This window comes from Channa argus, chromosome 1, assembly GCF_033026475.1.
Source record: "Channa argus isolate prfri chromosome 1, Channa argus male v1.0, whole genome shotgun sequence".
Lineage (NCBI taxonomy): Eukaryota > Metazoa > Chordata > Actinopteri > Anabantiformes > Channidae > Channa > Channa argus.
Window position 1 is genome coordinate 8239887 of NC_090197.1, and position 24602 is coordinate 8264488.

The window sequence follows — 24602 nt, forward strand, 5'->3', positions numbered from 1 at the left end:
CAATAGAAAACACACACACACACAGAGCATACACACAGACTAACTAAAAATCTAACATACTGCAGATGTGAACGGACAAATTATGAGAAAACATCAGAAAGGGCCCTTAGCCACTGTGTTCTAGTTGTTTCCGGTGTGGAAGATGTACATTTAGAAAGCAGAGTCAAAGTCCTTTGATAGGCAAATATAGTTATTTGATAAAAAGGATTCTGATCTAATGTTTTGGCCCCCTTATTGGTTTTAAATAGGGTGGCCAAAACATTAGAACCACCTCAAGTACAACTCCAGCACCTATTATCACCTCATAAAAAAACTGAGTAGAATTATCACCTTTCTGTTTCAACCTAAAAACTGAGAGATTATAACCTTGTAAAAGTAGAATAAAAACAGGTGAATGTATTGTAAAAACAGAACCCAGGTACAAATACACTGATTACATGCTAAATTGTATTAGAATGCAGTCTTTAAAAAAGAATGGCACCCCCCGGTGGTACTCAGACAAACACACAGACGCAAACACACGCACACACACACACACACACACATACACAGAGTTTAGCATAAACTGGTACATGAATTCACAATGATGTGAACATTAATATCTGAACAGACACACTCATGCAAGAACAATATTTAAAAAAGCTGAAATCAAGAGCAACACATACAAATTCCATGTGCATATCTCCGAATGATGAATTAAACGAATAATTACGTACACACAAAAACACACGTGCATGTTAATTAAATCCTGTGTGCTTACCACAATTACAGGTTACGTGAGTTGTATTATTACTGTAAGTTACATGTAATATTTGGATTAGACATTTCTCCTGAGTGGAAATCTCTCTCTCTTTATGGTTTAATACATTTAATAATGTAAAGGAAAACCTGTATAAATTCATCACCATCAGCAGGAGAAAGCAAATTGTGTTTCAGATAATAAAGTCAACTGTAAAGTGAATATAAAAAGACCCACAGAGGCACAAATACACTCCACAGCTGTGCAGATGTTGTCAGTCTGACTTAGTGTCTGCAAATCTGATTATGGTGGCCACTAGAAAAGGCCAGACACACACACACACACACACACACACACACACACGGTACTGATGACCCAGTGAACACCAGGCCATTCAGGACACTGTAACTCTACAGAGTGTGAAGAGGAGGAGGAGGAGCAAAGACTCCTGGCTGAGCTGAAAAGCCGTGATATAATTTCCTGGATCAAAAAGAAAACAGAACCCAGGTACAAATACACTGATTACATGCTAAATTGTATTAGAATGCAGTCTTTAAAAAAAGAATAGCATCCCCCGGTGGTACTCAGACCAACAGCCAGCAATCATAGACATAAACCGCTCCCACTGTTTTTCTACCAACACAAACTCCTCCATCAGGCATCACATTTGGACACAATTTGGACATAAAAGGAAACATAACATATGCTCATTATGTTCATTATAACCACTACAAACAGCCCATCATTAGCTTTAACTACAGTGGCCAATTTGATTATTCACGCCATTTCCTCTCGAGTACAGTGACACTCACACTTTACCACCCTTATCAACTTGCTGTCATGCTCATTATTTGTACCTGTTAAACAGAGGTGACATATTTATAGCCTACATGACTGTGCCAATGCTTCACAAGGCTACGGGAAGAGGAAGGAAAATACTGCCGGAGGATCAGAGGAACCAGCGACACCTTTGTGCACACTTCTGCACATAACTACACTATGTCCAAAAACATCCAATAACAGTTACCATGGCAGCAGTTACTCACTGTATTCTCTGGGTTAAAATGGATGAAATGTGTGTTCGAGTATAATAAAACCGACGGTTACTAAATATATAAGCACACCGGCCAAGTTTCTAATAGCCCTCTCATCACACAGACAAAGGCTGCCATCTGTGCATGTCAGAGATCCATAGGTATTTGGGCAATGAAACAAGAAATGTAAATAACCTAATGAGGTAACAACAGCCTAAATGTGAATGTCGGTGAATAAGTGGCAACACAGGTCATACAATCATTTGAGAAATTCAAAAATTTAAGCTGGCAGTTTACACTAAAATCACAATCTGATCATTTCATTTAAAACCACCTGTGGTGGCGTACAGAGCTAAGATCATGAAAACTGTGTCCAAATATAGATGGACTTGACTGTAGCTGCCTTTTTATGTGTTCATCGCTCAAAAAATATAAAAAATAAAACCTCCTATAAAGAACCTCCTATGAAGAATCGCCTCTTTCTCTGACAGATGTTTTCAATGAAATCACACACACACATAAACACAACTCCTCCGCAACTTTTTTTTTGGTTAGTTTTTAGAAAGAAACAGAGGCAAGATTTTTGAAGGCTGATAAACTGAAACAAGGGAGAAAAAAAACGCTTTAAAAGTGAACTATCGTCATCTCATGTTGCTCTACTGTTCCACTTTAAATACTGATGCCTAGAAGTGTGACTGTACACAAATACAACACAGTGATATGTAGGAGAACGTGTTACTCATACAGTATCTATCATGTATGGATTTTCATTAAAAACATTGTGACAAGTCATGATACTCTCACCTAGTGGTGTGTGTTTTGGCATCGATGGATTATCAATTGGTATTAATAAGAACAGATCCATGGCTCTTAGGCCCCTGGGCCAGAGCTACTGTGTCAAATATAGAGTCAAGATATCTGTGTGAAAGTCATATAGCTCAATCAAAGGACACAAAATTACCATGAAGAGTTTTTTTATTATCTGTAATTGTCTGTAACATAAGCAAATAAAAAAGAAAATGACTTACAAAAAAATGCAACCAAGAGAGCAAACCACAGTGGGACATAAAAAAAAACAGACAAAAGAGACACAAGAACTAAAAAAACATAATAAGATGCAAAACAAAACAACAAAAGAGACACAAGAGGACCAAAAAAAAAAAGCACGAAAGCAAATGAGCAAAAGCAACAAAACCAAAAAGTGCTGTACACGGTCCAAGGTCCACTCAAAGACTCCAGCCAAGAGACTGACCAAAAAGAGATGCAACTCATAAAGTGTCACACAAACCAAAGACAGACTCAAAGTCACCAAAAACAACAATGCAACATTTGTAGTTGTGTAATGTTTCCCTCAGTCTGGTCTCACAGATTAACGTACGTCTTTGTCAAACTGCAAAGTGTAATTGAAGGTAATTAAAGGTTTATATAATATGTCAGAAATACAGTAAATACGAGCTTTACATAATGAGAGATCAGATGTCTGTTAAGGCGTTCACGTGGTGAAGACATGCACGGAGGATTGAATAACGACGCTGATGCTCCAAGTATTAGGACAGACAAATCTTACAAGAGAAGGCAAAACCGAGTGTGTGTTTGTGTGTGTGTTGACGCCATGCCGTTGTTTGGCAGATGGGCCTGATCAGCCTGAGAATGTCACAATCTGGACTTGATTTGTTATCAACACACACACACTCACATATACACACACACACTTTGTTCCACACTTGTCCTCCTACTCCACTGCTGCTCAATTCAGCACTAACACACACACACACACACACACACACACACACACACACACTAAAAACCTCCCTCCCAACACACTCTCACTGACAAAGCATTCCTCTTTCTCCTCTCTTTCATGCACACACAGCAGGCTGCTTTATACTGCTGCCCTCCAGACTCTCCAGCACTGCACGTCTGTTTTAATCTTTTCCTTTCACCGTGTTTTCTAAATCAAAGTAGAAGGAACACGTGTGGTCAAGGTTTGCTCAGTTTCACCGAGAGGTTCTTGAACATGTGCATGTTTTTGTGCACATGTTGGTTTGTACAGTAGACAAACATGTAGTATTACAAATATCACTGATGTGGATTCACAATGCACAGATAATCTTGCCTTCTACCACTAAAAGGTTGCTAAATTAGATTTCTACCAGTTGAACCAATTGAGTGCAGTTAAGTGCAACTAATTATCTAACAGGGTGAAACGAACAGCAACGATCTGTGTCCACAGGTCAGAAAGTTCAATTCCCATTTGCAATCTGACTCCATCTGCACATCTGTTCAGCCATCAGCCGCATTCCCAAGAAATTCAGTAGTAAAAATGTTTTCATGGTGCCCTGAGGATGATTTAGATGACTTCCTGATGTTCACTTTAGCTCCCTACCAGTGGCGGAAGATATGCTCATATCTTTAAAGTAGAAATAGCGAAGAATAAGTAGATGTCGTGAATTGAAAATGTTACTTAAAGCTACATTTCTGGAACATTTTTTTGTAAAAAAAAATTGCTTATTTTAGAGACGCCCTGGTGACGTCTCCTGTAAAATCAGACCCACAGAGCAGCAGCTCAAATATAACAAAACAGCAACAACATTAACGCCAGTGGTCTTAGTGTCATGGAGGACAAGGGTCAGCATGGTCACTTTGAGCAGTCTGCAGCTACACAACCTTATACACAGCAAAACGTAGTACATTGTGTACAGAGGTGGAAGAAGTACACAATAGTAGATTAACACTAAAAGTACGACTTCAACTCTTTTACCCAAGTAAAAGAGTACTTTTCTTGCATATGAGCAAGCAGATAAGTTAAGTAAGCAGATCTTACTTAAAGTGCCAAATTAAAAGCTCTGCACTAAGAAAACTATTTATTTTAAACAATACTGATTTTAGCAATTAAATAGGGGTCAAAGGTCACTGTTGATAATCTCTTTATGTGCAGACAGGTGCTTAACATGTAATGATACGTCAGTATTTATTGGTTCATTAAACGCATCAGATTTTTATATTAAACCAATCCCTTGTAATGTTGGGGCTAATAGGTGTATTTGCCTCTAATTGTTTTTGAGCGAGGCTCACGCTTCTACTCTGAGAATTTCTGCTTCAGGACGTTTTGCAGCTTCTTATTCATGGAAATTTGTTTAGGACTAATAGCTGAAGAGCCGTGCATGTTGAGGTGATACTGTATGAAGCAGATGGTAGAAGAGTACATTAGAGCACAAGAAGGAATTCCACAGCATTGATGTATCTAAAAGTATTTTGTATTAAAATGTGAAAACCCTTTTTATATTGCAGCAGGTAAACATTACAATAATTTTAATGACTGTACATGCAGGTCGGGGTCGTTTAACCCACAGATCAGCAAAGGCCTGCCTTAAATTAGAATGATAATATGACAAAATTTGTTGATCACATCCAGTTTTTACCTGAATCTAAAAAGAAACAAATAAGACGTGATCTGTTGTTACACATATTCAAAGGACCAAAGCCTGAGGTGGATGCACGTTTTCATGCTCGCTGAGTGTGACACAGTCACGTTTCAGTTTGCTTTATCGCTTTGGGTGTGATTAGCAAAGGACGCCTTTATGTTTATTTCACACATTTGTATTGCATGCTATAACAATGTCTCTTCACGGGAACTTGGAAATCAGCATAACAAATTGACTGCAATGAAACCTCACGGTTTAGTTTTACCGGTTGGGTTTTCCTGAATCAGACTCCAGACAGACAGCTGGAGCTGCGTTCTGCAGGTAATCTGTTCTCAGCACTTCTCAGTGAATTTATGCCTCAGCACTCTGGGATCCTCAAGACCAAGCTAAAATGAAACAGTCAGTTTTTGTTCTTGGTTTTTAAATGTGAATTTTTGCTTTGTTTCATACAATGAGAATTGATGATATCTTTTAAGTCAGTTTTGGGCGGTTAATAAACTAGGCCTCTGGGAACTAGTATGAACTAGTATGAACATCAGCAAACAAACTAAACATTATAAATAAATTAAACTAACACCTGATAACTATATTTTATGAACAGCAATGGACCAGTTTCTTAAAAAAAGAGCTTTCAAATGACAAAGAAACAGAGGACAAAATATAAAATACACAATACATACGTTTAGAATCACAGAAGCCATTAGGCAGATTAAATACGATAAATAAATAATAAAACCAGATAATAAGACGGGACTGATTCAGCAAGCGTGGGCTCCACTGGCAGGTTATTCTTCCACATTAAGGAGGCAGTAATGAAGACTGATTGCACGCGAACACGCGCACACACACACCTACAGACTTGAGAGTAATCAGCTGCGTGCTATAGGTGTGCTGCTGAGAGAGCCCATTGTTGTTATGCAACAAGATGATTCACTGCCAGCTCCGACACGTCTGCACAGAACTTACACACAGAGGTGAAGGAAACTATGTGATAATACACACAAACACACACGTGTTGTGCCACTTGAACCTGTCAGTTTCACCAAAAGGTTAATGTTTTTATTGAGGGAAACCTTTAACACAGAGGTTATACTGTGCACCTACACAGTTAATGGTTAACATTTGGTTGATGTGACAATAACATTAGTGAGACACACAATGTCCACCTGTATATTTCCTAAAATATTTAACTCACTGGACAAGGTTTAGGTAAATAGTTTGAAGGAAAAAAGTTTTTTTTACCATGTAAATAAAATTAAATAAAAAATTTGCATGAAATACAGAAGAAGCTCAGTGTTTTACTTGAGTAACCACAACTTATGTTGACAGTCTATCATAGTGTTGAAAACATGTCTCCCTATTCAGCATTTCTGCCAAACATAATATTTATAAAACATCTTTCCTAAGAACACTTTGTCTTTGCAGATTCCAGTGAAAACAATTTGGCTGCTGTGAAGGTTTTCCTTCTTGCTGCTGCTGCAAACTTCTGTTGTTAAGGAAGATGCACATCTGCTTTTGTGGAATCGGCTTAAAATGCTGAAAATGTGCACAGCGCACCCACGCTGATGCACAAGCATGCAGCTTCACCCATAAAAAAATAATAAACACACTAGGTTCTAATCGTCTGTATTTAGTGGCACAAGCCAGTGTCTTGACCTACAGGGTGCCGGTGGAAATTTGGCTACTGTTGGTTGAAGAAGGAGAGAAGGAAGGCGTGTTCGTAGGCAGAGAGAGAAGAGGAAAGCCAAGAGTGTAGGACTGACGGTAGGGACATGAGGGAGAGCTGAAAATGTTGAAGTTCTTCGGAACTGACGAGAATGGACAGGATCAGGAATGAGGACATCAGAGAGACAGCTCATGTTAGATGTTTTGGAGATAAAGTCAGAGAGGACAGATTGAGGTGGTTTGGACATGTTCAGAGGACAGACTGTGAATATATTGGTAGAAGGATGCTGAGGTTGGAGCTGCCATGCAGGAGGATGTAGTGTCTGGGTGTAGTGAGAGAGGACATGAAGTTAGTATGAGTGAGTGAAGAGGGTGCAGAGGACAGGGTTAGATGGAGGCACATGATTCGCTGTGGTAAACCCGTGAAAGGAAACAGCCCAAAGGAAAAGAAATTGCGACGCTGACTAAACCCTGCTAATCTGAGAGCCAGGGGCTCGCGTTCTCTAGACAGGACAGGTGGTCTCTTTACTCAACCAGGAGTTAATGGTTCATTATGGGCGTGTGTGTATGGGGGCGGGTGGGGGGTGGGGGTCTTTGGGGAGGCGAACTAATTAGTCAATCTGCTAATAGGCACTAGGGTAAGTGAAATCCTTGCTGGCTGACCCTTCTGAAGATGCTTTTCTCTCTCTGCGAATCTTGGGCTTTTACAAACTTGGTGCGTAATACAGAAAAATATGAGCTCATCCTAAGGCAGAAGACATAACTACACGACATATAAGCTGTTTCTAGTGGCAATGCTCTGATAAAAAAAAGGTTATTTGCAAAATGCGTGTATAAATAAAAGAGCTTGATGTATTAAATTTAACCACAGATCTACATTACTGGTGGCTAAAAGTGCATTTAACAGAAGCGAGGTTGAGTAAAATGTCTTCATTTTGGAGGATATGTGCGTCTTTGTGGGAAGATCCAATGAACGGAGGGACTGGCTGAGTCACGTATAATTCATGAGGATAAATGGGTTATGAGAGCAGAAAAAAACAAGTGCCAACATCATGTTTCAGTGTTGATTCACAGCCGCCTCCCACTCTACTGCTTTTATCACACCACCGCAAAACTCAGGGACCGTTTCTTTGTTAAATTAACAATTCAGAGGGGCCTCGTCCTGTCTTTCAACGTCACATACAAATGGATGCCCACTTTCAAAGATTCACGCATGAAACCTGCCAACTTCTAATGCTGGATGAAAACCGGGAGATGCCGTCGAAAGCTCCACAAAAGTCATTATTAAGCCGACATTTAAACCAAAACTAACAAGTGAAACCCTCCTAACCCCTAACCCTGCCTAGAATTAGAGGAGAAGATCAATTCTACCTTAATGAGGGTTACTGCTAAATAAGCTAGCAGGCTATCTCTAGAGCGACCGACGCTTTAAAGTTTCCACAATAAAAGGAACATCCAAAGCCACAACAGCACAATTATTTGTCTCTTTATTGCTAGTTTGTCAGGGACGGGCAGGTAGAGGCCTATAGCCATTAACTTCAGATTTTAAACTGCACTTTAAAGATTGTGCCAGGTCTGCACAGACACGTAGGAAACAAATGCAAAGTGTTTTTTTGTTAATATAAACTGGGACTATGACTAACGACAGGTTTTATATGATTATCAACAAGAAAAGTCCCATCAACCACACCTGTTGGAACAGATCAGTCAGAACAGATCATCTGTCATTATAAAAGATTGATGCTGGGGATCTTAAATCTTTCACATATTGTTGGTTTCTCATGATTTGAAAGTTGCCGTGGGCTGTCATGAGCCAAAAACTCCAACAAAATAAAGCCCTTTCGCTTTGATTAATGGCATATGATCATGAGGAAATCAATATCTGCTTTTTTAGTGAACAATAAATTATTTTAATCTCAAATGGTTCACAAAGTACTGTCAATACACATCCTCAGTACAAGAAAAACTTTCCCACTAGCAGAGAAACCCACCCGTAATACTGTACGACTAGTGTTTGTGAGGCTGAGTTAATAGAGTGATATCATTCATAATGGAGCCATGATTCTGTGGAAAAACCACCATGACAACTAGACGATGGCCTTTTTCCCTGGAACCCTGCTCACAGACAAGATCTTTGCACTGTGTGTGTGTGTGTGTGTGTTTAGACAGGACTCTCAGCCAGTAAACCATCCAGACATCTGGTAAAATGTTGCTCACCCAGAGATGTTTGCTTACTTTTAAAGTGTATGCCAAGCTCATTTGAATAATATATTTAAAACACGTGTGTTGAATTTATGTGGGTGAATGTGTGTTATCTGCTGATGTTTACACACCCATTTTCATTGGAAGTTGAGTACATAGTTGGCCAGCTTCCACATCAACACTTTAATGACTGCATCCATTGTTGGAGGAGCTAGGATGACTCTTCTCTACCTCTGTGATCAGACTGATTCAGACTAAAATTCTATACCAATTGAAAGCCGCCACATTTTCAGACTAAGTTGTTAGCTGAATCATTGTAGTGTAGGATAATCAGCCAATTATCTAAACGGCAAAGATTATCTGTGAATAAAACTGGAATACAAAAATGATAAGCAGCACCTGTACGGGTTTCAGAAAGCCATCAGCGTGATATGGCCTGATAACTAGACTCAGTTGGACTTATTTTCTCTTCACTAGTCAGCCTATGTTCATAGCAGCTGTTTTCCACTGAGGTTGGTCAGGGTGGGGTGACTTTTCGCTGAGTAATGATTAGTGATGTGCTTTTTTGCCCTCGTTTTCAAAAGCCGCAGTCAGTTAACATGTTATTGCAAGAAAATTCCTGATTTCAAGCTGCATAGCCTAATATTTTTATGATAACATTAGTGTATATATTACGGTGACGATAGCGATTAACCTACGCATAATTAATTAGCCTCCTTGAGCTCATTGTATTGATTTCGTTTCACCAATCTCAATGAGCTGCTGATCTCTTCTTCGTATTTTGTAGTCACAGGAGGTGAATGTGCCCGTGCCCACCACGTTAATACCAGCCAAACTTGTATCTTACAGTCACAGGAGGTGAACGTTTTCCACTTTCCTGCTGTGCCATCAAATAAAGCTCTGGCAAACGTTCAATAAGGAAAAGTTATTCCTCTGAATCTCTGTGAATACCAGCTAAATATGGCCTAATTTCTCTTTCCCACACAATTAGGTTGTCTCGCTATCACTACTTTAGTCACCACTGCTAGCCAAGACAAGTTCAACATGTTTGTCATTTTGCCCAAACTAGTCTTTAAACATCACTCTGCCTTTCATACCTATGATTACCCCTCACATGTCAGCTACGAAGCTCCGACTTCCCTCCTCGTGCTTCCTCCACCACCACTAGCCTGTGGATCCCAGGGGACTGCCTCCCATCTCGTGCCTTCACATCCAACCATCCATCCATTATCTGTAACCACTTATCCTGTTCAGGGTTGTAGGGGCTGGAGCACAATAAAGTGTATCTCAGCCATGCCTGTTGCCATTTATCTGGAAATTGAGTCTTGTCAACTGAACTTGTTTTAATCTTAGTTTTACTGATTTCACTACTCATCCAAAACTACATGACTCATCTTGCAGATGACCTCGCTTGGATCTTTACAAGCATCCTGAACCAACTCCTTTTCCAGCTGCACAGAGGAACAACAGCTGAAATCGCCCGGGGCCAAATATAAAAACTGTATTTTTAACTGCATTTTTTTAAACTAACTTGATTATAAAACACTTATGATCATTTTACAAAACCACACAGTTCAAACAGCATTGAGAATGTTTTTTAAATAAAATAAGTGCCAACCTTACAGAGACAGAGCTGATCAAAGGCCATATTAACCAGAAACAAGAAACATTCAACAGTCAAACTAAACAGTTTGGTGGCAGCGCATACTTATTTTCACAATCACTTAAAATTATTTTACATAATTTCAGGTTTGTGTTTTCATTCTGATGGTCTACTGAAATAGTGTTGGACAATTTACAATCCAGAAACTGCTCATTATTTCCTTTAATTGGCCTTTATGCAGCACTTGTTCTTCAGCTCTGCAAGCAACAGTTTGATTTAGCGCCCGTCTCTTTGAGCCGTCCCCCTGAACCCAAGTCCCCTCTACTCTGGTTTACAGAAGCCTGCCGGTGGTCCGAGCAGAGTGGCGAGTCACGGTTGTAACATGAGAGCCGGTGGTTGTAACTGTGCATTGTGAGCATGCTGACTCTAAACAAAATCACACAAAATAGACATTTTGTGAGATGATTTCAACTCTGCTATTTAATATGGTCGCTCATAATCACAACAGCCAAGTTACAATAAAAATATTTTTTAAAAGCTTTCTATGTCTTTTCAATTGGTTGACTACTTTAAACTGATTTCTTAGTCCATAAAATGTCAGACAGTAAAAAATGTCAGTAACAACTGTGTAAACTCTACAGCTACCAAGACATTTAGTTTACTGCCAAGTCTGAGGAGAACAGCAAATATTTACATTTACCAAATAAATGAATGTTCCTAATTAATGCTCTGTGCATCAACAAATCAACTGACTGTAATAATTTCTAATGATGAGCAGATTTTTAAGAAAATAACTCATGAGTAAAAGCTAATGGTCTATAAAAATGGTCACCAATCATGAGTAGTTTTTCCATCAACAAAGATCATAACAGCTATGGGGCGTGTGTATTTATCTAATAACTTTAAACACTATATTCTAAAGGGAAAATGCAGTGGGAGGCATATGGGTACACAAATGGAGAGTGTGAACATTTTCTCTCTCTCCCACTGACTCTCATCAACACCTCTCTCTCCCTCTCCCACACACACACACACACACACAGAGTACATCCAGTAATGCAGAGTAATTCACTGGAAGGTGGAGGTATATAGGGAATGAGGCTGGGAGCTTCTATAATTAGAGGAGCATTGAGGGGCCGCACTGCTGAGATGTTGAATGTTTAATGGCAGCCCTGCAGGCACAAAGAGCGAACCACTGAGCTCCTTCATGCCACCTCTTAACTACACACACACACACACACACACACACACACACACACACACACAAACTGAGGCCTGCACAGTGACAACGGTAACAGTAGAAAAGAGGATAAGTGGAGTCAGGTTTCCGGGAGGAAACAGCAGCACAATGTGCAGGCACAGAAACATTACATCTGACAACGGAGCTTTTACTTCCCGGCTATTGTCTGCAACCCGAGCTCCGTAATGACACGAGAATGCAAAGCTCCTCTGGATGAAGTAATGGTCAAACACATGTAGGAGAAACTGCTCCACACACAGACTGAGAAAAACTACAATCAGACACCTCACATCTTGTGCAAAATGTGCTGTTTTTTGATTGGAATCTGGCTAAAGTCCCTTATAGTTAATTGAATTAACTTACTGTACATACATACTGTTTTACAGGGACAGAGAATTTACAGATGACTTGAGTTTGGAGAAGTAACACATTGATGTTTGTGTCTAGTTCAACTACTTAACAATTTAATCAACAATTTGTTGATCATTAAACAGAAAGTTAATCTGCAACGGTTTTGACAGGCAAATACCCTTCAAGTCAGATGTTATTGGGTCTTTTATCCATTTTTATGTCAAAATGTCCAATGTTGTATGTTTCAGCTACTGAAATAAGACAATGTGATGATTTCTTCAAATGATACAAGTTGACAAATCAAAACATTTGATTAGTTTGCTTTATTATGCATGTTGGAAATGTCAAAAGGCCATGTTTGCTGTCCTTTCATACCCAAAATGAATCGCAGATATTTGTTAATTGCAGCAATTTCAATGGCATTAAATAATATTGGTATTTCGTATTTGTTTTATTATAACAGAAACTGTGCAGTGATAGCTCCTGGGCTGATCCTGTCTCCTGTGAGCTCTGCATACGATTCTGGGGAGAATTTTTCAAACATAACAAGATGCAAACCAAGATACAAGTTTCAGCGTTACTGCTCATTAATCAAAACAGCTCTGAATTTAATAATTTTTTTGTGCTGCGGCGATTTTGACGTCAATAAACAGCTTGGATGTTTCATAAAACTGTAACATGCCATTTCATAAAACCACTGGAATAATAAAGCCTTTTTCAAGAATATTGGTGTATGGACGTCAGCGCAGCCTCCTCATTTTATGTAAACAGCTCTTATCAGATCAGCAAATAGTCTTGACATAACTGGCATAAAATCTGCTGTTGGTACTGGATATCAGCCAATACCAACTTAAAACCTTAACCGTAGTGCTTCCCTTGAAGTTAATAGCAAACTGTGAAAGCTTAAAAGTTAAGTCTGGGCCACCTACAGTGATCTTTAAAGAGGTATTTAATATGCAGTTATAAAAAATGTGACCATTATATAGTGAGTGGGCCATTGTGCAGATGCAAAACAAACTCAACGGTGCTCTCCGCTGGACTTATGTTTGACAATTATATAGAATTTCAGCCATTTTGGTTGGTTAGAATACATTTATAAAATGTGACGTGCCAGTTTGGAATAAAACCATAAAGTTCATGGCCAACAATTGATCAAACTTCACGATACTTGTCGCACTGTGGGAGAAAAACTGTTTGTTTTACTCATGTGGAGAAGTCAGGGTGTGGTTTACTGCATCACCTAACTTTTCAGCCTGTGAGAGATATTAGTCACAGAATAACTCATTTTCAAATAGCCACAACATTAAGCCTGTGTCTGTCTCTTTGTGTAGATGTGGCTCATTATGACCACTCCCATCCATTTGCTGTTCTAACAACATGAAAACATATGTCAATACTGATTATTACTGCTATGCCTTAGAATTAAGGGAAAACCTGAGGGGAGCAAATGACCAATACTGATCTACCACTACTTGCCTGTGTAATTTACTGAATCCTACATGGTAATTTAGAAGTTCTCTGTGATACGTTAAACATTATTTACGAACGCAGAGGATGAAATCATCACAGTTGAGCTCCTTGATGGCTCAACAGGCGCCTATCTACAGTGTATGAACTACTACACAAATCGGGTGTTTATCTGATGAGCTTGTTTTGGGTTTGAGAGTTAAAAATGTGCTGAGGACATAACAAATATTAGATGTTTTCATAGCTCCACTATTCACATAAAACCAACAGTATATCTGGGCAGGTTTCCCTTTAATCCAAGGCTGTAAAAACATTACACCGCAGGACATTTTCACCACACCTTTTCACCCCGAGTAGCACGATCCGAAATCTCTGCTTTTGAATGGAACTAAATGCCTGAAATATTCATATTTGGGCTTTTTAGTGTCTGTGGAGCTGGGTGACTTTAGAACAACTCCTCTTAAGGTCCATTTCGTCATAATAACTCGAGAGCAAGGTATTTTTTTTTTAAACTCCCATTTAGTTTAACAGAGGCTATGTTTTTTTTCTTTCTTTACAGGAGAATCCCCCGTGTCCTCAAAGCAAAGTGCCAGGGGAGTGGCACGGCAGACAGGAATGTGTTTTTGAAGAGACACCCCATGGGTTTTAACTCTCAGACAGCTCAAATGAAGATAAAGACATTGTGTATTGATGTGTCCTCAGAGCTTTTTAGACGCGACTGCACTGATTTCTGTCCTTCCTGTGTGTGTGACAGGCTCCTGCCCACCCGTTTATGCCTTCTCCTTCCAGTAATGATGATCTGGGCGGTTTTGGTCTGAGCTGACTGGCCAGATAAAGACAGTTTGACTCTTTTGCTTTTTAATAATTATTCTTAAACCCGTAATCTTAGGGTTTATAGAAGCCAAAGGATGCGCTCCCTTTAATACGACCCCGCTTGTTTATATGCAGGTGATTGAAACGTGGACAAGGGCCCGTTAAATTCATGACATCTCTGGCAAACCGCTCACACAGAGGAGGGTTCACCACCGGGCACTTACCCGCTCAGGACCGGATTTCTTCCACGGGAGAGGCTGATGAGCGCTGCGGCGCACGCTACGGCTCCTACCCTGGCTCCCTCCGTGCGTCCTCTTTCTAATATGAAAACGTTGGTCCGAACAGTCCTCCGTTACCGTGCCCGTCGACTTCTGGTAGATGTCGGCGGCCTCTGGTCTTCGGGAGCGTAGCACTGAAACTCTGGGGAAAATCTCCGCAGCTCGCTCCGCTTCGTCTCTCTCGCTCTCTGTGGCTGCCGCCCCGACGGCCTCTGACGTCATGAAGGAAAGCCCCGGTACAAGCCCCTCCCACTATCGTCACATCCCCTGAGGAGCTCGAGGTGGTTCTTCCAATTTAAAATATTAGGACATTTTATCCACCGTCATAAAAAACATTAGGTATTTGAACAAGTTTAGAATTAATTTACACCATTGTTTTTTGCACACCTGTGCGGTGAATTACTCCTCACATGAAAATGTTCAATATAAAAACCTATGATGTGAATGTGTTGTAAAGACATGACACAATAAAACCTTTATTAACGCATTCTCTAGTCCAGCTGTGTGACAGAAGTACACAAAGTCAATGACCAAGTCCATTTGGATCTAGATGTGGAGACAAGGTGTCTCATGTCTGACATGGGTTAAAAAGTAAATAAAATAAAATCAAGCAATTTTTTTCTTCAATCAAACCTTCTTGAAATCATCTTTTTATATCCAAAAAATCTCCTAAGAAGCTTCCTAGAAAATGTTTCAATTCAAACAGAGGACGGTCCAATTATTTAATTCTACACTAGAACAACCTTTAGAATTTTATCCGAGCAGTAGAGACGCTAAACACGCAACATATAAAATGTGTCCACAAACAAGTTAGCACTAATATATAATATACATGCCCTGAGGTTTCAACAGAGCAGTGGCTTCAATGGAAATTCACATAGAAGTCAGGAGTAAACACAAATGTTCCTTTAACTAATTACAGGAGAATTGTAGCAAATTAAATTGTTTCTTGGAAAAAACTATTAAGAAATAATCAATCTACAGTATAAAGTCCTCTCTCAAATGCTTTTAAAATTTTATTGATGTCTTTACCTATTGCCATTAGTTTCTTTTAAAGATCCAAATACCGTTTTTATGAATAAAATGCATGATCCCATTATCAGGCTTGGGCGGGGGGGGGGGGGGGGCGTGGAAAACAAATGTCTGTTAGGCCACTATTGTCTCAGATTTTCCATTAAATAAACTTTACACAGCACACCTACACAGTAGAAGGTTCACAGTGTTTTGCATAGACACTCTGTAAGACCGGAATACTGCTTCCTTCTCGGAGTCACATAGTTTGAAGTAATTTGATGATTTAAGGAAATTAACCAAAATGCAAGTGACGCACATTCAGCCTGGGGCTTTTTTCTGCTGTCTCATATTCCTGGTTGATAAGATAATCTTGTTTGTACATCTAAAGAATATTGAATAGCCTTGTTCCTGAAAGGTGACACATGTAAACTTGGCTATTTAATTTCTCTCTTCTGTTCTGAGTAAAAAAAGGCCTAAAAAAGAAATGAGCATTAACCTTTTTAAGGGTTAGACACTAATCTACCTCTACTAATGTGTGGATTACAGAGGTGGAGAAAAGGCACAAAATGTGATCATTGTAGAAAAGCAAGAGATTTATTAGAAGGGAAACATGAGGAATTAAACAATTAGATGGCTTTGCTCATTTCCTGCAAAAATCTATTAGGTATAGAAATGTGTTGACACCTTGATCCCAACAATGCTGCACATTTAACTATAAGAAGTTTAAGGGATCTCCCTACTGTCTAAATCCCCAGCCCTCCACCTGTCCACCCACCCGAGTCCTTTTTTCAGCTCCAATCCTTCGCCTCAGTGGAAATGGAGGAGCTCAGGATTCAACCAGCTGGAAGACAAGGGGGAAAGAGGGGAAGAGAGATTCGGGGTAAATTGCAAAGAAAATCCAACAAGCCATGACTAAGAATATTTTTGGGTCATTTAAATGCAGGAAATGAAAATCCTGGCTTAGAGAAAAAAAAAGGAAAAAAATAAAAATACCACCCAGTCCATCTCACAGTGCTATTCGATGGCCAGCAGTCAGTCACATGCATTCAGACAGAACAGCAGCAAGGCTTTCTGTGAGGTTTAAATTCTACATGTATATGATGACGAAAATAGAAAATTAAGGCATAACTGAGCACACTACAGACTATTAGGAGAAATTTAGCATGAAATTGTCTCAATGTGCTGAGTAAAAGAAGAAAATTTGCCTCCTGGGACTGTGTAACATGCGCTATTGTTTTTCCTCGTAGCAGTTATGAAAGAGAACAGACCAGTATTCAAGGTATAGTGCAGGAAACACAGTCTGCATGCAAGATGTTTCCACTAAACACAAACACCAGCTGACTACAGAGTAGGGAGGAAACCAACAGGTCACAGAGGGACAGGAATCAAGGAAAAATCCACAAAGCCCTGTTTCACAGGAACATCTTAGAGGAAGAACTCACTTCAGTAAACCATTTAGGGAATAACTGTCGCTAAATAACAGAACAAACAAGTACAGAAAGTCCAATTCACTGGAACAAACAGAAGTTCAGACAGTTCAAACTAACCCTGGGGAGCAGCAGAAACAAAAGCCTGAGCTCAACAAGTCTCTAGCATGTTTGTTTGTGAGGAGAGACCTACATCCTTCAGCTTGTCGTTTTGATTGTTCACAATTTTTGTCACACAAACTGATGCTGGCAAACCAGCAGATTAACACAGACACCAACAGTGACATGAGGGCCACCTCTAGTCCCAAATTAAGACATTAAAATAGAAAAATGAATTAAACACTTCCAGATGTTTGAACCTGTAAATATGCCTACGTTTGTGACATTTGTTCTCCTTGCATGCGAGCGAGAAATTTACTAAGATTTCCTAATTTGGAGTCATGTTTCTGTCTCTGAATCTAATCCAACCGTCTCACTTCTAGCTCCATGTTTGGTCTCTACCACCTCCTTAGGGAAATTTCTGCTTCTTTACCAGAAATTTCTGACATGAAATCACCTGCACTGCCTGGAGGACCATTACAGCAGCTTGTTGCAACTAAAACTCTAATCCAGTGGTGGCTTTCAGCCACACTAAGGTGAGGCCACATTATTTCTGCAGGTAACACTAAGGTTTTACCCTCAGTGGAAACCCTGCACACAGTATGTTTGGCAATGAAGTGCATAATGATTTGGCAATCAGTCACATTAATCAAATGAGGAAGTATTTCTCAACAGTACAGTCTCTCTAATGTCTAAAAGGTTGTTCACTCTAAGAGAATGACAGCAGCACTTGAGATTACACTGGGGTAACAGGGACAGAAAGAGTCTACAGGACATTTTAACCTCATCCATCACTACTGTGGTAGAAGAGAACGAAGCACCAGTAGCAGTAAAACCTGCTGCTGGAATGAGAAACCCATTTTCTTATACGCAACTAAGATTTTGGTCTCTTACCGTCTGCTCTATGGAAACACTAGGGGCTTTCAAAGTCTGCAAACATCTGCTTCATAAACAATCTGCCTTCCGTTTCTCTATCAAAACACATTCAAGTCTTCAGTCATGTGCAGCAGCACATTGCAGGAGCTCAAGACTTTGATCAACTGTCATAAATCCTGTTTCTCAGTAATTTAATTATTGGACTCATGACATAACATGATTTCTTTCACTCAACTGTCAATTCTCACTCGGTGCTACAAATTATAAGCTAGTTGAGGATGCAGCTTAAAATGACCAGTACGTTCCTTTCTTGGGAAGGGAAGAAAGGAGGAGGGTGAACGGTGAAAGTCACTGATTAAACAAGAGCAAACCTGTCCAGCGAAGGCAAGCAATATGCAACAGTATTTTCAAATTCCATCTGGTGAAACGCATAGTTTGTGGTTTAGCATTCTGCTCTGCAAAATTACAAAATCCTACATTTAATTTCTCTACGGTGAAAAGTGGAAAAAGCAGAAGCAGCAGCAGCAGCAGCATGGTAATAAACGCAAACCTCTTTTGTGGTTATTGATCAGTTCTCTGTTGGCTTGAGCTCTTTCAGACTTGACTTTGATGACGAGCGAGAAAAAATAAAATAAAAATTCAACTCTAACTCAACTTGGACCACGATGAATTTCTTGAATAGCTGAGTCTCCACGTTCCATTTTACACCTCACAAAGTTACATTTTGTTGCCACTGTGACACTTGATGAACTCTTGTATAATCTTCACCACAGTGGTGAAAAGAACCCGGTGATAGGAATACAGGAAGGTAGATAAATTAAGTAAAGAACACTTGGTCTTTACAGGCAGTGGCACGAAGGGGGACTTCTGTGGCAGCAGTGAATGCAGCTACAATGGAGGCGAAGACGACATTTGGATTCTGAGCTGCGTCAACAGCTGTATGCAGGCCCCTGGCTGTGTAGTACTGGACCAGAGGGCGCGTCTGCCGGTGGTAGGCGTCCAGGCGGGAGCGCAGCGTTGTCTCATTGTCGTCACTGCGGCGGATCAGTGGCTCACCTGTCACCTGAGAGCAAGAGACAGGGAGAACACACGTATGAGCAACAAGTAAAAAGAATGATTTAAGAAAAAGGAGAGGGGAAAATAAAGAAGAAAAAAAAAAAAAAAGAAAAGGAGATTGCGTGTGTTGTGCATTCAGTTTTACAGTCTTTTTACCACAGTAATCCCTGCCCCAACTTCACCTTACATGAAAATGATCCCAACATGTTCATTAAGTTTTAAACAGTGGAAAAAAAAAAAAAAAAAAGAGTTCCTGCGAATAATTTATTGTTTATTGTATTTTACACATACAGAGCACATCAAACTCTTGGTGTGAAGCTGGCGGATAGTCAGCAGTCTCCAGGCATGTTAGGTAGGTGGCAGTTTGGCTACAAGCGGTTTCTAAGTGGGTTGATGGTGAAAATACTTACGTCATCCTTCATGGGCTCTTTGGGAGGGTTAAACTCCTCATGGTAGGAGCGGCCACTTGGCTGATGAATTAGTCTGGGGACACAGAGAGAAGACTAAGTGGAGGTGGAGGACAGGACAAAGATATAAAAAATAAAAATTAGGAGCGAGGAGGGGAGAACAGATGAGGGTTAGATGGCCGCAGTGACTCACTAACTACTTAACTGTCTTTTTTCGCATCCCACATGTTACCCTTGTCCTACTTGAGCTTGAAAAAGCAGCAGCGGGCCTCCTCCTCACAAAAGGACCACCGCGAACAGAGAAAAAAAGATTTCTGCAAAGGGTCTTTTATTAAGTGTCTCTAATGTAGAGACAGTTATTGTGAAGAAGTAGGACAGACGCTGTGCTGCAATAACAAACATCAATACAATACATAACCAACGTTTTCTAAAGCACTAAAGTGCTTGCTAAAGTGCACATATGGACACTGAAGGCCACAAAATGTGCTAAATTCCAAAAACAATTACGATGACCAAATGGCAGTGGAAGAAATAGCAGGCATGGAGCAGCATTAGCATTCAATTCATTCTTGAATTGTGTTTTCGTCACCTTGTGAAGACCTCTATTTTATCCGTCCTGTCCAGAAACACTGTCTCAAGTTCTAGTTAAAAACTAAAAAAAGTCACCTAAACAACACTGAAAGTGCATTACTTTCAGTGGATTACAAACTATGAGCAGCCCCTTGTGGTCATGGGAACAAACTACTCTTGACTGAACATTTGCACATTATATTTCCGTGAATACGTCCGTTTGGGGAATCAAAAAATGTATTGGTTCTCTGCACATTTTCAAGTACAAACAAACCCGGAGCAGCACATCACATCAGGGACTGACGCATCCAATTCCTGAAAGGTTCGACCTGTGACCTTCCCACCACAAGCTGCTCTCAAACCCCTCAGGCCACCTTCTGTTAATCACACGCTTTTATGCTCCACTTCCCTCCAACATTATCTTACTGTCCCAGACACTTCTGTTCACATGAATTAGTCTACCTGCCCCGGTGGATTTCACACACAAACAGAATGAGGAGCTTCTCCATCAATGGAGAAACACCAGCCTGCCAAATTATAAACCACTGCTGACTACCGGCTATGTGCCTGGGGATAAGACAGACTGAATCCTCTCTGTGGTCTTGAATAATTCATTCTCTCTCATGCTGGCTCTTACCTGCCACAGATTCTGCGAACCAACAGAGAGTCATCGACTTCAAACTCAATCACAGAGTCCAGTTTCTCCTCTCTCTTGTCCAACAAGTCATCCAACTGGAAGAGAAAAACAAAGTTTAATGTACACCGGATTCCTTTTCCATTAGCTTCTTAAAGCTTCCCAGATAGCCAGATAGCTCCAAAAAGCAAAACATTTGCACAAACCATCTCCGCTTGTTTGACTGTCCGTGGGAATCCGTCCAAAAGGAATCCATTTCTGCAGGCCGGGGTTTCTAGGTTCTTCTCTATGAGCTCTACCACCATTTCATCACCAACCTGCAAGAGAACAAATACTTTGTAGCCATTAAGTCAAACAACAAACTGCAAAATCCTGTATAGTAAAAACTCTGTCCAGATCTTAGATGAAGGTGGTCTACAATAGAAAAAAACTTTCAGAAAAATTATACAGTCAACGTCATGTAGACTTTCATCTCATCAATAAAAAGGCAGGAGAATCTCACAAAATGGTCAGTGTCCAACAGTTAACACAACGTGACATCAGTGTCTATACTATGATCTTGACTAGAAACATATTTAACGTTAAGTAGTTTTTTTATATATGTAATTTCTTCAATGTCTATACAAATAGTTTTCTTTACATTTAAGAGGCTATGCATCTCTGAAATGCTCCTTTTATATATTCTATTTATAGTGTTACTGACTGGTTACCAGTTAACCTAGTTAGTTGTTTTTTTATTTGTAGCAATTACGTTTCCAACATTTTATTGTCTCTGTTCTAACTGATTTGAGATGTGTTGCTGCCATCAAATTCAAAATGAGCTAATATTTTCTGTGGTAAAATGGTAAAATGTGTCAGTTTCAGCATCTTACGTGGTTTATTTTCTAATGTGAATAAAATATGGGTTGAGGAGATTTGCAAATCATTGAATTCTGTTTTTATTTAGGTACATATCATCCCAACTTTATTTGAATTGGGGTTGTACTTTGTATGAAGTTAAGCAATTACACTTTTCATGGTATTGTTTTTTAGGCAGCTTCACGGCACTTTTATATTCCTCCAACTATGGATGAGTCTAACCTAAAGAAAATAAATTCTGCCAATAAAACTCTAGTTTGCCATATTAGGTTGGTACTCTGAACACTTGTGTTTTTCAACGTCAATGCAAGTCATCTTGGCGGATGCAAGTGTCACTGAAGATAAACATAACATGAAACGTGGTCATGTGGGACTGAACACAAAGGGATGTAAAGTCAACAGAGTCTTAAAGGAAGCAGAGGGGCAGAGAAAGAAAAACACAAAGATCATGAGAACCAGATGAGCGGAAATATTACCAGTTTACCAGCATCCATGGTCGCTTTGAGCCTCTTGCCGAGCTCGGAGCCCGAAGCCACCATGGCCCTAAGCATGTCGCCAGTGGCCAGGTGGCAAACGCAGTACTGCTCTGCTAGCCGAGGGGCCTGCGGGAACAGAAAGACCACTCATGTTACCATTCTATTTTAAACAAAGCTAGAAATCATCACCACTACCTACGTAAATATAACAAGGGTTTACGCGTCTTTTTGCCAACTGTTTTGTCGAAGATGCTGAAAGCATCAAAGCAGTTTGTACAGTTCAGCTGTTAAATCATTAGCAAAGTTGCACAGATCCCCTCTTTCGCTGAACCAACTCAAATTCAAAACCTAAATTATTAGCTATGCAGGCTATGGCTAGCATATTCAGTTGTCATATACAGAACTCAACAGTTTCAGTCTAGTAATTATTGGGAACATCTCTTCGAATAAAGTAAAAGAAATAAGTTACAAATTTATGTTTGTAACTGTTAAGTTTGGCAATTAAGCTCATTAGAATCACGTAAAAAAAAAATCTGACAAATAAGGTACCAAACATGTTATGTATTCAGAAGCAGAACAGTAGTATTTTGCGTATTGCTTCACTTGCAACACAGCAGGACGACGCATGCAAGTAGTTAACTTCAATCTACCAATCATGATAGAAAATATGATAGAAAATAACTTTTAAAGCTATTTCGACTTACTAAGACACATCTGAGGAGCTGGAATCTGAAAATGATGAAACATGCTTGAAAAAAATAATAAAAAAGACTGAAACCAATGATCAAATACCTCCCAATTATTAGTTCTCAACGCATTAAAATAAAACAATCCACCTTTCCAGAGCCAGTGACTCTAGAAAGCATTTACAAAGTGGTATTGCCACAGTGCTGGTTAGCAACAACAGACGACAGACGAAGATTATAACACAGACACTGCCCATGTGCGTGCATGTGTGACTGCTCTGAGGCTATTACACCATGTAGAGTTGTCTAAGAGAAATTGAAATCTGGAAGTCTGGGTTTCCGTCTCAAAAGGAAGTTGAAACACTAATCATTCACTTATGTAACTTGATTACCACAGAGAAGTTATTTATACCCCACACAGCCATAACTGAACCAATTACAAAAAAGAATTGGTGCACACACTTTAATGCGCAGGCTTGGGAAAAAGGTGCAAATGCAAGGCTTTGCTCAGGGTTATAAGAATGAATACAGATACATTATTTAAAAATTAAGCCATAAATTTAGGTTCGATTAGATTTTGTATATTATCAATGTCTTAAATGAAAGACATTTTCTTCTCTCAGCTGTTCTCCCCTTTCCTCACAGTTATCCTCAATTCCTGTTTATGTGACCATCACCTGAACCATCCCACCTGCATGCAGACATTGTCCTCATTATCCATAAAGTTTATAGTGTATACATGCACTATATATTAGCCATCTGCTGCTGCCCATTTAATTGTATATTCTACTGGCCATTTCTTTTCTGTACAACACGGAAACGACCTTTACACTCAGATTTGATAAGTCTGGGTAGTGTTTTTTTAATCCGGAGTCCAATGATGTCTGGATGGGAGGGAAGTAAGATCACGCCATTAACTAAGAGAATTTAAAGTTTCACAAATCCGAAACAGGGCTTTGACTAGTAACTTCAACTTCCACTAAAACAAATATTGCATATACACCTTTACTCTACGGTGTCTGATATAGAACGACAATAGTTCCTTTCTATTATTTAGAAATTAGGCAGATAGCCTGACAACAATCACAAATGGAACCGGCATGTAAAGACCAACACCAGTGAAGTGCCATTGGTTTTGGCATTAGCATTGGAATTAGCATTAGCATCAGATTGTGCTAAAACCGACCATGCGCTTTAAACTAACGTCATCTCTAGCTAACGGCTAACAGCTAGCTCTGGTACCTGAGTTCCTTTCCCAGCTCCGGGCGGTCCGAGCAGGATGGCACGAATCCCCTCATGCACATCGGCTATTGCCTCCTTCAGCTGCGTGCTGGGGGCCATGTCTGGACAGGGAGACCACCGGAGCAGAAACTTTCAATGACAGTCTCGTATCGTACTGGTGACACTTCAGCCAAGTTGGCCGGAAAGGAAGCGCCACCACCTTCTTTTCGTTACATCACCTAAACCCCGCCCATGTTAGATAATTCGGCATTTGATTGGTTATTGGACTCTTCTATCAAGAATTGTGTTCAATGACTGGATGGATTTTGTACCTTGCGTAACTTCCGAACAAGGCTTCAATAAAATGTGTGCAGAGGTATAAATCATTTTCTAGTATTATGGATTTTATTCTTGAAATATTTCTAATTCGGATAGAGGTGGGAGAAGTACAGAGATGTTGC

General features: G+C 39.8%; 2 protein-coding genes across 3 annotated transcripts in view; both read right to left on the reverse strand.

Moving 5' to 3' along the window:
- Window positions 1-15019, reverse strand: part of rnf19b (ring finger protein 19B) — a 34525-nt gene extending 19506 nt beyond the window's left edge. For both annotated transcript variants that reach the window (XM_067480627.1, XM_067480538.1), the window contains exon 1: window positions 14764-15019. The gene's annotated coding sequence lies outside the window, so the exon portion shown is untranslated. The remainder of the gene's footprint in view (window positions 1-14763) is intronic.
- Window positions 15020-16406: 1387 nt separating this feature from the next.
- Window positions 16407-24361, reverse strand: ak2 (adenylate kinase 2). Its single transcript, XM_067481251.1, has 7 exons — window positions 24163-24361; window positions 22235-22360; window positions 21107-21217; window positions 20904-20998; window positions 19700-19772; window positions 19077-19296; window positions 16407-16672 (listed from the first exon to the last, which is right to left on the reverse strand). The coding sequence occupies exons 1-7, from the start codon at window positions 24259-24261 to the stop codon at window positions 16665-16667; spliced, it is 732 nt and encodes a 243-aa protein (XP_067337352.1). The 5' UTR covers window positions 24262-24361; the 3' UTR covers window positions 16407-16664.
- Between the last annotated feature and the right edge of the window lie 241 nt (window positions 24362-24602).

Bases quoted from the DNA above. Each gene is read 5' to 3' on its own strand.
- ak2 (XM_067481251.1), bottom strand. From the start codon at position 24,261: ATGGCCCCCAGCACGCAGCTGAAGGAGGCAATAGCCGATGTGCATGAG. The intron at 22,361-24,162 runs GTACCAGAGCTA...CTGTTCCCGCAG, and splicing joins GAGCTGGGAAAGGAACTCAG to GCCCCTCGGCTAGCAGAGCA. The intron at 19,297-19,699 runs GTAAGTATTTTC...TCTTGCTCTCAG, and splicing joins AAGAGCCCATGAAGGATGAC to GTGACAGGTGAGCCACTGAT.